This window comes from Ctenocephalides felis, unplaced genomic scaffold, assembly GCF_003426905.1.
Source record: "Ctenocephalides felis isolate EL2017-DRISC unplaced genomic scaffold, ASM342690v1 CF-g0.4_SCAFFOLD_01886, whole genome shotgun sequence".
Classification (NCBI taxonomy): Eukaryota; Metazoa; Arthropoda; class Insecta; order Siphonaptera; family Pulicidae; genus Ctenocephalides; species Ctenocephalides felis.
Genome location: NW_020538040.1, coordinates 96,191,132 through 96,207,132, shown reverse-complemented (window position 1 = coordinate 96,207,132; position 16,001 = coordinate 96,191,132). Strand labels below are relative to the sequence as shown.

Genomic DNA, 16,001 nt, shown 5'->3' with positions numbered 1-16,001 from the left:
TCGGACTACTATAATGCAAAGCTGAGGAGTTGAACAGGATATGCTGTGAATGTTTTATAGGCAGACCTAGGTCCTTGATAACGTTTTGATAACACTCCAGTGCCATGGAGAACCCTCTTCTACATAATTCTGCTGGTTTCGCGTGCATAACACGATAAATGATTTGGAATGATAAAATCAATAATATTGTAATCATTTCAATATTTTCAAAACCGTTTTTTAAATATTTCAGATACACTTTGCTAGTTTAGGGACACATTTCAATGAATATTATGGTAATATTATTTTTCTTTTTTATATACTTTGTTTTCAATTTAAAACCAAGTTTAATTTTAACTCAGTATATTTGCTGAAATTATGTCATAATCTGGTAAAACATTCATTAACAATTAGATTAACGTACTTTTAATTAATTATTCGTATTTATAAATAAAATATAAAAGATTGCTTAAGCGTTGTCTGAAACTATCTTGAACAGAGTAATTAGGTCGACGTTTTTAAGATCCATCAAATTTGATTGACATAATGAATTTCAATTTTATTTCCAAATAAGTGTATGTGTGTGTTGTACGGATACAAATTTTCGTGGATGATTTCCGTGAACACGGATCATTCGATTTTAATAATTAACACTAGAAAGACGGACGCAGTCATTTTGACTGTTTTCCATTTTCAAACATAAAAATAACTATGTATTTGAAGTCGCAGCTTCGTGAATTTTTTTGACTTTTTATACAACATATAAATGCGTAGATAAATCGTATTATTTGCTTTATCTCACTTTTATTTTCAATATTCTTACATGTTATGCCTGCATGGACGGAAAACAGTCATTTTGACTGTTATAGAAATTTTACATTACAAACGGCTTTGTTATTGTATTGCAAATCGTTACCTCGCGTGCATTCATCTCCAATATGCGATAATGCATTTGTTATATAAGAATAACCAAATTTTGGTAAGTATTGACATTAGACCGGTCTTTTTCACGTAGTAACTTTCAGTATAAGGCGTTGTTCAGATGATTTTTTAGAACTTATAAATAAAATGTCGAAGAGAAGTGAATTATTGCAAAAGCTAACAAACATAAGTGAAGAGTGTTCCGACATAGAATCAAATGCAGAAAATTGGGCACAATCATCAGAAGATGAATCGGATTATATTCCACGTGAATCATCTAATTCTGAGGGTAGCGATAAAGGTGATCACTATTGATGAAAATGAAAGTGCCATCAGTGTATGCAGGAGGGTGCTAAGTGGCTCAGGAACTGATGAAAGAATTCAAGAAACGAAAACCTCTCTCGATGGTACTGTATGGACCAAAATTGCCGAAGGTGGTACTCCAGGAAGGTCATCATCTGTGTTTTCAAGGGTGTGAAAGGGCCAACTAGCTTTGCAAAAAAGAATATTATTACAGGTGATCTTGTCAGTGCATTTTCATTGATAATAGATAATTATATTATCAAACACATAAAACAGTGCACAGAAGAAGAGGGCAGTCGAATTTTGGGGTACGATTGGACAACATCGTTACCGGAAATACGTGCATTTACTGGAATTTTATATGCTCGTGGGGCCTATGAGGCAAAAAATTTGAAATTGACTTATTTATGGTCAGCAAAGAAAACATGACAGATCAAAGGTAAAGAAAATATACCGTGAAATCCAGTTCACGTAGATGACCCCTGCAAATATTTTTCAATATTTTGGATTTGGCTGCGATAAATGCCTGGATTCTTTACAAAGAAGCGACAAGAATAAAAATCCAAAGAAAACAAATCCTTGGAGAACAGTTTTTGTTTGAATTGGCAGATCAGCTTTCTGCGGACTACACGACATCAACACAAAAAAATCAAAGAAAAATGATGACCCACAGACATCATGCAAATACCAGTAGTAATAAAAGAAAATTTTGCCAAATAAGACTTTGTAATAATAATAAAACTAATAATACGTGTCAAAGTTGCAACAAACATGTTTCCGGAAAATGTACTCATAATAAAAAGATCTCAAATTATATTTGCATGAATTGTAAAAATAATGAACTTTTTTTTTCAGATGTACTATTTTTTTATTTTTAGCACTCATAGATAATTTGTATAAATGTAAATAGTACATGAAATATTAAAAATTAATTTTAAACAAATTTCTAAACGCATTATTTATTTTTTTCACGACGCAGTCATTTTGACTGTTTTCAGGCAATGTAGGTATACTCAATTCGTCCGTCTTTCTAGTGTTAAGAAAAAATATTCGATTTGTGTTGATGGGGAGACGTGTTTATTAGTTTTTGAAGGTACGGGGCAAAAATGCGCCAAAAGTGGTAATTCCTTTTTAAGATAACGGAGCGTCTGATTTGAATGATTCCAAAAACATTTAATTTGAATTAACGAAATGAAGAACTAATTCAATATTTAGGAAGGCAGGTGTAGCGGTTTTGGAGATCCAATGAAAAAACTAAAAAATACGTCACTTGGCGAAGAAAATGATCATTAGATATAAGCACATCAATTATTAGTTGTTTTATAGAGATTTTAAAAAGTAGAAATTTTCTTTACATTTTTATGGATTAACCAATGTTTATCCGATAGACTTGCAACGCGACGCTTACGCGCTTCGATATTCGGTCTCTACGCAGCGCTATTGCTTTGAAAAATAGTTCTAAATTTTCAAAAAATTACAAAATGTAAAAAATATTCAATTTTTCATTTAAAAAACAAAAGACATTTAAAAAAAATTCAAAATTCTCAAAAAAAAATATTTTCAAAGTTTTCAAAATTTTAATTTTAAATTTTAATTTTAATAATTATAATTTTCGGTACAGAAAGTTTCAGCAATTTGCCTTAAGGCGCGATGCCATGCACCACTAGTTTGGTAAGACTCACTCTGAAGTTAGGACGGTCGCATTGTCGACATCCGTACGAGTAGCCGAAATGGTTCGTATTAGTCACAAAATATTAATCTTCGGGGGCAAATCGATGCAAAAACGATCGCTATAATGATTGTAAATTCAAAATGTCGCACATATCCTATTACAAATGACCATGTGTTATCGCAGTATAAATATCTTTTATTTCCGAACAGCAGAGCGCTCGTTATTTATGCATGGCGTAACGATTTTTTTTTTTTACAAGCGAGGGTAAAGAATAAAACATGTGATAACAAATGTGACTTGGCTTCGAATGCCAATGCGTCGAATAATATGAGAATTCACCAACAGTATGTCTGTGTCTCTCTGCAAACAGATGCACGTATTTATTTATTATAATGCGCTATCGACTTCCGTTTCGATTCGCTTCTTCCACAATTATCATAATCGTAATACAGGAGATTGAAACGTTTTGTCCTCGGACATTATTCACTGATACACTTATTCGTTCACGATGAGATGAACCAATTAACCAGACGTACGTGACATTTTGCCTTAAGGCAAGTTGCATAAACTTTCCAATGTGTAAATACTTGATCAATAGATGATTTATGAGCAGTGGTGGATTAAGCTTACTGCCGTCCTAGGTCCTATCTAATCAGGCGCCCTTTTTAATAGACAAAATTTTACTTTTGTTAATTAAATAGTTCATTTTAAACTACATAGATATAATTTTTAATTTCTCGTAGGGTGAATTGTAGTATTCGCAAAAGAATCCAAAACAATTTTTTTTTTCATAACTCACGTTTCAAGTTCTTCCTTACAAAAAAATATGTATGTGTATATGTCTATGCTCGATTCCTTGCAAAGACAGGTATAGCTGCTTCGAAGATACGAAGCAAAAGTGTAAAAATGTCAATTCAGTTTTTGAGGGAACGAAGAACTGATGAATAATTCACAAAACTTTTTACTTCAACGGTTTTGCAGATCCAAAAAAAGTGGCTTACTTAAGTGGCAATTGCTGAAACTTTCCGTTCCATAATTAAACATTTGAGGAATAAAAATACTCATTATAAAATAATTCAATTCTATGTATCTCGATGAGGACTAGTGTCAGTATCAGTTTTGCGCGACGATCGGCCGTGCCGCTTCTTTGTAATAAGCAGAAAAGTGAAAAATATATCGTCCACGTTCGAAAGATCAGTTTGGAAGTTGAAGATCAGTTTTGGCTGGGTTGTTTTTTTGTAACCAACTGTTAAAAGAATTTTTTCGACGACTTTCATTAAAGCATTTTTTAATGATAAACATCAGGTTAAAAAATATACTAAAATATTACAACCCCCTCTGTAAAATTGGCAGCGCTTTTTTGGCGTGATCAGTCAATATTTATATTTCGTCGATGTTTTATCAAAAGCGGCCGAGTTGATAAAACAGGTGAACCTGTCTTTCCAGAAAACGAATCTTATCTTCATACCATCAACACAATCAAAATATTTTTTGAGTCATTCCAATCGGATGATCTGTACTCATAAAAACTGCATGTGTGCACCCTTTGTGCACATGCATCATGCATCACTTCTTCTATTTACCACATCAACACTATTTATAAAAATTTCATATACATTTTTTTGCTATTACTATAATTTGCTTAGTGAAGTTACAAAAAGCCAATTATCAAAAATAATCATTACACACAAGCATTTCCAAATTGTCAGATATTTTAGATTAGAATTCAGTTTTACTCTATACGACTTATTTTAAGAAAAAAATTGTTATATGCGAATAAAGAAATGAATTTTAAATTATCACTAAATAACAATTGATATATTATGTTAGATCGCCATGGTTTTATTTAATACCGAAAATTAAATTAGAACCATCGAACCTTTTTTAAAGCGTTTATATGTAAGATTCACCTTGACAAAGTTACAAAAAATAAACAGAGCTTCAATATTTCTCCAAAAAAGCTTATAAATTTGATAATTTTTATTTTAAACATATACATTACATTAATAAAATTATCAATGTGACTCCCAAGAATAATAAGTTTGATTAGAAAACGAATTACTTTATTTCATAGAAAATGATTCGTTATAAAACCAGATCAGAATCAATCCTTAAAATGAATTGCCTTGACATTTTATCTGGTTGAAAATTTTGACATTCTGAAAAATTTGCCGCCCCCCAAATTGTGGCGCCCTAGGCCCGGGTCTCACGGGCCTATGGGTTAATCCAGCACTGTTTATGAGTGTTTTCTATGTATGGGGTAACTTAACGTATAAGAGCATGGTAATGTTAGAAACCATAGCAGATTATTTATTTTTCACGATTCCCAACAGTTTTGAGCAGTTTTTGATTGATTGATTTGTAAACATCGGTTCAGGATCTTTGCACTTGCCTGCTGATTTTAAAGAATCGTCACAAAAAACTAAACTAAAGGTCAAATTCTGTTCTTCTTCCAATTTTGGTCTCAGACGATTCAGAATGACTTAAAACGTCAAACAAAACATAATTAGCGCGTCTAGGATTTTCTGGCGAAAACATAAACTTTAGGGAGATCGATTAATTCTCATTTATGAGTTATTATATATAAATATATTGAGCATATATTTAGTGTTGAATAGATGAATAATTAATAATTGTTTAATCTTTAATGTTACGATTAATTATTGTTAGACGACAAAAGTTTAGTTCCTATCTTTTCAGAAAGTATAAATATGCATTTTTATTTTGATATATCGCTGTTTTTTTTTTTTAATGTAATCAAGCAAATAACATGTTGTGTACAAAATGTTATATGCTTGAGTGTAATACAGTCATATTGGCAAGCTAACATTGATAAGGATGCGTGGGAACCGCAAACTTCGTATTTTGATAGTAAAGTCCCTTATAAATTCTAATACAACAAAAATATATAATGTTCATTCAATATTGGATGAATTAGTAAAAATTCGAGTTCGATGTGTTTGAGAAAGCTACGTATTATAATAGATACCATCAATTCTTATCTTATAGAAAAAAAACATTCTGAAAACTGCCCATGATACCACCAATATTATTAGAAATATCTTCAAACAAAGATTTTTCAATGGTGCTATCGTAACGCCTGAATAGAGCTGTTTGATGCGATATTCATTTATATTAGAAACATATTCTTTGTGCATATATTTATACACACCAAGTATATACATGCACATACACACACACACACATACATATATATATATATATATATATATATATATATATATATTGACGTGAGGCCCAAATGTGGTGATTATATTAACTGAAAATATTTAGAAAAAAATATCTCACGTTGTTTAGAAATTATGAGCTTTTAAGAGCAATCTAGAGCTTTGGTGGAATTATGATCATGTTTCGGTTGTTATAGTTAACTTTTATTAATTTTATTCATTTAAACCTTGGAACCGTAACCGTTAATAACATTTCTAGGATCACAGTAAAAAAAATCTACAGTTGCCCTAAAATTATCAAGAATTAAGACATCTTGTTGAACTATGAATTGAAAATTTTTGAAATAGGTCGACTTTGAGAGGCCCTCCTTAAAAAAAAAAAAAACTGAAGCGTGTTGGCAAGTTTCCCCAAAAGTCGACACATTTAATCAATATTGTAAAATGGTAAAATACTTGATAATTTTATTATTGAGAAGTTTTGAGTAAAAAGAAACTAAAAATTGTATGATTTTTGCTAGTACATTTTGCTCATATTCACCGATGATATTTTGATGTTAATTTTTTATTACTTGATCTCCCGAAAAATAATAAATAATTTATTTCAATGAGAAAATTAATTTCTTATTATTACATCAGACACGCCCAAGAATTTACAACGCAAGGTGATGAAAAGTTTAAAAATTCTGATATTTGCAATTAAATTATGAATATACATTATTACTTTGCATCTTATACATTATTACTTTACCCACAAAAAATATGATTTTATTAGGAACATTAATTTCATATTCTTACTTATTGAGTCCAAGAATTTACTGCGTAGTTAAGTCATGTGATGAACAAAATGATGATATTAGCAATTAAGTGAAGTAAATGTCAAGTTAATGCAATAACATTAAACTAAGTGCTATATATAAAATTTATTAAATATGCTATAAATTTAGTTTCAGATAAAAATTAAAGCATAAATACCGTCTTTGATATTTATTTGTAACCTAATGCATAATGTTACCTGTTATTACATTGTTTTCCACATTCCTTAAATTCCTGAAGGTGGTCCTAACTCCTAAACTCTTAGCAGCGATTCACTCACACTCATCACAAATATTTTCAATTTTAATCATTATTTGGCACAACGAGCAGAGTTGCAGTGGAAATGCTCAAAATTGCAAGATATCAAGTATTTATGTTATCAGTAGAATCAATCATTTGCACAGCGCTTTTAAGTTGGTCGTGAACAATGGAATGATGAAGTTAAAGATTAGTAATTATTATCAAGTAAAATTTCTATTAAAAACTAGTGGAGCATGGCATCGTGCCTTAAGGCAAATTGCTGGAACCACAGCAAAAATTAAATTTGTTAAAAAAGCTTTATAATTTATTGAATTCTAAATTTTGAAATTTGAAAGAATGACATATTTTGATTTGAAATAACTTGAAAAATTTGAAAATATTGAACTTTTGTTTTTAACGTAATCGCTTTTTTTTTTTCAAAAAAAAAGAAACCAAACATCGAGCGCGTAAGCGTCACGTCTCAGTTTGAAAAATAAACATTGGTACGGAACCCATAGAATTATAATAAAAATTTGTACTTGTTATAAGATGTTTTAAAAAATATCTGATAATTTGATGTGTATATGTCTTCTTGTAGGGTAATTTAATAGTAATCGCAAAAAACGAAAATGAAAAAGACATGATCAAATTATTAGATATTTCATAGATATTTTAATAACAAATTTAGCTTGCATTTCTATGGGTTCTGTACCAATGTTTATCATTTAGACTGCGACACGGCGCTCACGCGCTTCCATAATTCGATTCTAAGCAGCTAACGTAGCGATTGCTTTGTAAAAAAGTTCAAAATATGTGATTCAAAGTATAAAAAAATCAATTTTTTCAAAAAGGTTATTTTTTAAAATTAAATTTTGATACGGGAAGTTCCAGCAATTTGCCTTAAGGCACCATGCAATGCACCACTAGTTAAAAAATAGTTATATCAAATCATTTGCCAATTTTGGAATTGGAATGTAAAAGGTGTTGAATTTATCAATAAATAATAATACCTGATATTTTACTATATCTTCGTTAGTACTTTTTATCTAAACTAAACTATCAGATTGAGAATTACAGCTTCATGCTCAATTATAGAAAATATATAAAACGATGGGAAAAAATACTAGAGTTTGATAAAAGTAATAGGGTTGTACAATTTCTTTGATATGCATGATTAAATTTTTTATATTTTTTATATGTATCTATGCAGTTCATCATATTTGTGACTTGTTTATAAATTCGTATATTTTGCAGATGACAGGACGATGGAAGAAGGCGCTACACAAACCACACCATTTTTGGTGGAACCCGTTCGGCTAACTCCAGCATGGGAGGACAGTAATTTGCCCAATGAGGAACTTAATTTTAAAGGTAAGTTGATTGATAATAACTGAACAACATTTTAAAATAATTGTAGATAATTTACTTAATGTCACGCACAGGCATAGCACATTAAAACTACCTTAGTAGGTTTTAGAATAAGACATATATTTGCCCGTACGCGAAAAAATTACAACGAATTCAAAAGTATTATTTTTATATCAAAATTTTAAAATTTTACTGTACAAAAAACATTAAAAAATTATAAATTTATTGTGCTTTATTTTAATTTTATTTAAAAAAAATCTTAAAGACCCAAATGATATTTTAACTAACAATAAGAAATAATCTATATTTAGGTATTTACATAAAAATTGTCATCTATTTTACTATTTATTATTAGATCGTATGTTAAATTGATACTAGCTTTATGGGATCCTTCAATTTGACTGAAATTACTCAAAAAAACAATAGCACTAATATTAGCTAATTTGTATTGGAAAATTATAACACCTAGAAAAGAGTAGAATAATATCTATGAAAATATCTAGAAAAGAGAAATTATGCGTTTTTGCATACCCGTCAACTTTATGGGAATCTATAGGGATAGCTATATTATATAGCCTATATGCGAAATGCCCATGGACGACATCCGCATAACGTGCCATGTGTACGGATGTCGCCCCTGGACGACATGTTGTTTGCCTTTGCTTCAAGATTTATTACTTTGAGTTATTGACAATTCTAATCTTTTATTGTTTTTTCTGGTTCATTAGAAGCGTAATTTTTAAATTTTTAACGCATTTTTATTGATTATCATATAGTTCAGTAATTTAACTCAGCGACACGCTGTTCCCGTACAGTAGCAACTACTAGGGTTTGTCCGTTTTCAAAAACCGATTTTAAATACCGTTGTTTCACGAAAATTATGGTATTCGAAAACCGGTTTCACTGCATAAATGAAAAATAACAAATATAGCCAAATATAACAGATGGAAGCAAGCGTTTTGATTCTTGGAATCATATCGGTTCAATAGCATTTAAAATCTTATCAGTCTGCTATGGTTCCCAGAAAGGTTTTGTGTTATCTTTTGTCTGATGTAAATATTAATTTAGATTTTTATACCAGCGTTTATATTAATTTAAATCAGTGTGACTTTTTCTTGTAGAAATAACTTCTCTAATCAATCTTCAAAAAGACATTTTAGCCCTAGAAGCCATAAATAAAAAAACAAAAAACTTAGAATTATTATATCATGGTATAAAAACAATTAAGCCTAGTTCGGTCGGAAATAAGAGAGTATTTTCTATTTTGGGAAATTTTGTGAGTAAACAAAGGACACGTCTGAGTAAAAAATGGATAGACGTTCTCAGTTTTTTGAAATCATATTTTATTAAACAAAAAATAATTGTAATTTTTAAAATACATTAATTAAAATTGCTTGGAATAGAAAATACCCGGGGTTTAGCTTAATTATTTTTAAAACTAAACTACATGTATCTAATATTTTTTATGTTTTTTTTTTTAATTTAATAAATGTTTTTTATTTAAAAATGTATTATTTTCATTCATTCGAAAATTTTCATTCCACTATCATAAAAATATTTTCATTCTTATATGTGAAAATGATGCATAAATAACAAATAATTATTTTCAAAGTTATTTAATTCAGATAAACTATTATTTTTCTATTCTACTAATTAAAATTAAAATAATTTTGTTCACTATCTATAAAATTGAACAATAAATAAATTCAGTCAAATACTGCTTTAAATCGCATTAAATTTGCGAATAATTTTTTGTTATCACAGAATATTCGAGCAAAAATTTATTTTCTATGTAAAATTCGAAAACCGGCTAAAACCGGTTGTCTGGTAAAATTAAAATTCGAAAACCGGTTTTGTGAAATGGCGAATTTTGTATAAATAAACCCTAGTAGCGACGCTCCTCCGGAAAACACTCCCGCAGCGAAAGAGTTAATAAATCTGGTATTAAGAACACAAATGCCTAAAGTAATATATTACTTATTCACATATGTTTGGTTTGTGGGAGTTACAATAATTATGTGCTTCAAATCCTTAAATTGTGATTGACAACAGTTTTCTGAAAGCACAATATTTATAGTCATGGAAGCTAATGTTTTTGAAAAATATTCTAAAATACTGAATATGAACTTTAAAATTGTCTTTTTTTTTAAGAAAAAGGTAATATTTGGTCACTTTAAAATTATATTCGCATCAAACTTAAATAGAAACTTGAATATAAATAAAAAATATATAAAAGTCATAAGTGATAAATTCATATATAGTTGAGAATGCCCTCTTGCAATTTACAATTTCTGCTAAGTAGTTCATAAAACTGACACAAAAAAAATAATTAGTAACAATCTTTTATTATCGATCAAATTAGTTTATAAATTTGGTGTTTTAAAATTATTTTTAGCATGTTATCTCTTGCGATCCAACAGTCATTTGACCTGTTGATAATGTCTAGCCGATTTGCAAATCGCGAGTCATGGAACATGTTCCTAATGGGCATACTCAGCGATAAAACAAAGCCATAACTATCAAAGTTTGGCTCATGTTACGGCTTCTGGGCTGGATTTATGAATATGTTGATTTTAATATATTTTATTTATGACCGAATAAACTACCGGTATTGTTAATCTTTACTATTAAATGAAGCTTTCGAATTTAATTTCTGCAATCTAAAGAAGCTAATGTTTAGTTATGCTTCTTAATTGAAATCAGTATTAATCGTATCGTTTTTTTTAAAACCGTGTGCTGGATGCGTTCGACCCGCTTTTTGATAATCTTGAATTGCTAAATTTAGTAAATGTAAGATTATTCACGAATTAATGGCAAACCAAAATTTTAATTAAGTGTTGTGATAGTTTTATACAATAGTTAGCTCTTTAAATTATTTATTATTCAATCCGGCCAAATTTTTACATAGCAGAAATGAATATTGAAAAAAGCAAAGAAAACATCAAACCCCTTCGAGGAGGTAGAGATTTGGAACGCCTAATACCAGCGTTGGAGGCTCAAGACCATGAAGCCGTTGAGACCGTCCTAAAACAACAAGAGGCTGAATTTGAAAATAAAATCAACACCTACAGCGGGCCGGGCCTGTTGAACAATTGGTTTGAATACATCCGATGGGTCGAACAGACACCCCAAATGGAAAATGATTTATTAATTAATACGCTAATACTCAAATGCCTAATGTTACATGAACATAATGAGCAGTATTTTCAAGACCATAGATTTATAAAAGTGTGGCTAAAATATATTGATATATCAATATACACAACCTAATGCTCTAGAAATATTTCCCATGTTATACTATAGAGGAGTAGGAACAATGGTTGCTGAATTTTATTGCGGTTGGGGTTACCATTTTCATGCTGCAAATGATTTGGACAGTGCAAAGAAAGTTTATGCAACTGGAATAAATGCTCGGACGCAACCCTTGGATTACTTGCAGGAGACATATACTAAATCGCTGTGCTTTGAACAACAGGCGATGACATCACAAACGAAACTTCTTAAAAATAGTGAGATGTTAACTACGCAAAGGCAAGCTCTAACTTCCTTAAGGTCTTTTAAAAGAAAAAATATTGCAAAGCTCCTAGTCAAAGAACAGGAGAAAATGTAAGAAATTTCCATCCAGGAGTTACGCATAGCGAAAGAAATAATCAACAACAACAACAACAACAACTGCAACATGCAGGGACTCAAAGAAAACTTTTTGTTTATGAGGATCAGAGTGACCACCAGGCAATTGGAGAATCGGCAGGTTCAAGTGGGACTCAGAAAACGATTATAAAAGATGCTCGAGATAAGAATAATATAGTACCAGGCCCTTGTACTAAACCAAAGGTTCAACTGCAGCACCAGCAGGTTCATCAGAATGCCCAACAGCAGGTTCACAATATTCAGCACCAGCAACAAGTGCAACAGGATGCTCAACAACCAGCAGGTTCAAAATATTCAGCAAACACCATCAGCCGCAGTAGTTGAGAAAAGAATTAATAGCAACAACCTTATTTTCATAGAATTTTCTTTTAATTCTATTAATTGCATTTTAGATTCATTCATTTTTACTGTAAGCTCATTTAGCATTATTTTCTGAGCATTTACTGTATAACATCTATTTTCAAGTTTTTTACTAGTACTTTCCAGTTCTTTTTGCTTGAATTCCAACTCTTGATATATTTCGGAAATACTTTCTTCTAAGGCATTTATGTTTTGCATCACTGAGTGATCTTCCAGCAAAAGTGTCCTGGTTTCTTGTTTCATATTTTCAATGAAGTCTTTTTTTGCTGCTTTTTGTTCAAATGATTTTTGTATGAGTCATCTCTTTTTGACATTTCTTCTTGTAGTGCTTCAGAACATTTTTGCAAAATACTATTTTTTTCTAATAAAGTTTGGTTAAGTTTTATCACATCATCAGTCATTTCAAGTTTGATTTCGAGAGATTCCTTATTAAATTCTAGATCAAGAAGCGTTAGATGCTCCTATAACTTGCACATAAAAGATTGGTATGTAACCAAAACTTAATTTAACTGAATTTTGTAATAATTTTAATCATAATTGTGTTCAGTAACTTCTTTATTAATATTTAGTTTTTCTATGTTTGCCACTACTTGAGATTTAATTACAGATTTTTGATGCTTGTTCATTGGTTGATCACGTACTTGTGCTTGTAATATTTTTTTTTCTTCAAGCAATGTGCTATTTTTTTCAAGAATTTTACTTCATTTCCTGGATTTTATTATTAAATGTATGCTACAAACATATAATAACAAAACCAAGTTCTATTCAATCAGTAAAATTGTATGACAATTATTTAATTGTGAAGTAAAAATTGTAAAATAGAACTTTGAATTTATTTTTTTCGCTAAGTTTCTATAAATACAAGCATACATAATACAATTCATGTAACCATTCGACAATACACAGCTGCTAGGAGGATTCATGGATTTCGCATTTCTATAAAACAATATGTTAGATAATACAATCATAAGTATTAACATATGAAGAAATTAATGGAATAAACAAAAAGTAAGATTTATTTCAAATTGCCTCCAATTCCAATATTTATATATTTTGAGTTCGTGTTTTTTTGGTTTTTGTTCATTTACAAAATATTATGCAGCATTATAACCACGAATCTACAGAAAAGGGCCATGTCTCTTGAATTAAAGGGTGAAATTATTGAAAATCGGAATTAATTCGTTCCAGCAAAGTGGTTTTTGTTAAGTTTTAGAGCCCAGAAAGCTGTTTATAAATTATTTCTTTGTTTATAAAGCATTTCAATGTTTTTATGTGGAAAAAAGTGCTTCGAGATATGAGCGATTCGACATGCGAGCGTGATTACGGAGCGAATTAAGCTCGTATGTCAAGGTACCACTGTATATTATTCAGTCAATCTGACTGAAATATGAAAAGTATGTGTTATGTTAATGAATAAAATAATAATAATGATGATGAATTCAGAAAGTTATTTTATATGTATATGTAGAAAATTTCTTTGAACAAATGAAAAAAATTCATTTGATTAGTGACTCAAATATTTATAACTTTCAGCGGCTAAAACAGAATTCGTGCAATCTTCTCGAATTAGAATCTCGAAGAATAAATAATCATTTCTTGCATTTCATCTTCATCAGGAAGCAAATTCTAATATTGGATTGTTACATTGAAAATAATAGTAATAATACTCTCTTCGGATGAAATATTCAGTTTAAATTTACTTACTTCATTTGAATCAATTGTTACCCTGACTCTTTACTAATAATGAGAAGAAAAAAATGTATGTCAATTAGATCTTCGTATTGCCTGTAGCAGAATTTGATATAATTGTTTAAATATGTATGTCATAAAATTGTATCAAATGTACAACAAATACTTCATTTTTACTAAATTTGCGAATAAGGAAAATTATAATTATTTATTAAAAGAGAAAATGATTGAGAATAATATTGTTTCACAAAATGTATTTTGAACTTTTCGCTACGAGAGTTACACTGCTGTACGAGCCAGCAAGCCGCAAACCGCGAAGTATTACATCAAATATTTTAAGATTTTCTAATTATTATCAATAAAATGCATTTAAACACTTCTAAAAACTGTCCTCTATAGGCAACACTCGTACACACAGGTTAAATTAAATTAAATATTTTCATTTTTATATTTTTTATGTATTTAACACTGTTTATTTTAACTTGTTTAAAAGATGTTAGCAAAACAAAATTTTCTTGCTTTTTTGAATTTTTTAATATAATTTTTGTAGTTTCATGCATACGTCGTTTAGGCATATTATTAAATAACAATAGCGAACAAGTTTAAACGCCGTCGCTGCGATTTAATTTTGCTGAAATGAAGAACTCCTCGTCGTCGAGTAGTTTCAATACTTTGCACCGTAAGCTGCAATGGAAGTTTGCTCGTAGTAGCAAAATTCTGTTGTAAAGTGGATTGTATTTAATGTTAGGGCGATTAAATAGTCACTATTTTGTTCTGCTAATGCAAGCCATCATCAAAACATAATTATCTTTTTGCTTCAGTGTTTCCAAATATTGAGCTTTGAAAAAACATAAGGTAAATATTAAGCTTTTCACTTAAATTAAATGCTATTTTTTTACTATCAGAAAACTTTTATTTTCAAACTAGAATATTCTTACTTATACTAGAGTTTTAAATAGTTTCATTCATCTAACAAATAATAGCAAATTAAAAAATATCTCTTATGAATTGCGGTTAATTTTGTCTAGTGTGAAATGAGAAACAATTATTGTAAAATATCATAAATATTATCTCTTTACAGGTATGACTATGGAAAGAGCACAACTAGAAACAACAGAACCACGAGACAGGTGGAAATTAGTTTATCTCACACTTCTGCTTCATGGAGTTGGTACGCTAATGCCTTGGAATATGTTTATAAATGCTAAAGAGGTTGGTACATTTGACAAATTTGCTTCATTCTATATATAAGGTTGTCAAATATCTCCCTTCCGCCTTTTTGTATTATAAACCAAGAGCAAAAAAGCGGTAGGGAGATATTTGACAACTATATTACTAATATTATCATCTACCACCAAAAATTTATTTTATAAAGTAAATACTTATTTTATAAAATATATCAAAGTAACAATAATATTAAATATACTTAAGAAAATATATCAAATTTTTGTTGTAATTTTTTTATTTATGATCAAAATAAGCAAATACAATATAATTCTTAAAATTTTTATTCACTTGTCGCTAAGTTATAAAATTCTAAAAAACAAATGGAATTTTACTTATGTTATTTTCATAGAAACTTTGTAGTGCGGACTATCTTAAAATTAATATTAAGAGATAAAACTTTCAGCAAATTTTTTTTATCAATTTTGAAACATTTTTGTATCAATTTTGAAGCATTTGAGCTCCTGGGAGCATAGTAATTCGAAAATATTCATATTAACACCCTAATGTGTGTGTATATATATGATATATATATATATATATATATATATATATATATATATATTAGGTTTGGGACGGATAGTATATTCGGC

At 29.5% G+C, this 16,001-nt stretch overlaps 2 protein-coding genes across 2 annotated transcripts in view; one reads left to right on the top strand and one right to left on the bottom strand.

Annotated features, from left to right (window-relative positions):
• The window catches only part of LOC113377407 (probable nuclear transport factor 2), a 32,784-nt gene extending 25,559 nt beyond the window's left edge, over positions 1-7,225 (bottom strand). The window contains exon 1 of the mRNA XM_026617723.1: positions 7,076-7,225. The gene's annotated coding sequence lies outside the window, so the exon portion shown is untranslated. The remainder of the gene's footprint in view (positions 1-7,075) is intronic.
• LOC113377406 (equilibrative nucleoside transporter 1) overlaps positions 1-16,001 on the top strand; it is a 43,568-nt gene that overhangs the window by 23,408 nt on the left and 4,159 nt on the right. Inside the window, exons 3-4 of the mRNA XM_026617721.1 lie at positions 8,371-8,487; positions 15,266-15,396. Of these exons, the coding sequence (XP_026473506.1) occupies positions 8,371-8,487; positions 15,266-15,396 (248 nt within the window). The remainder of the gene's footprint in view (positions 1-8,370; positions 8,488-15,265; positions 15,397-16,001) is intronic.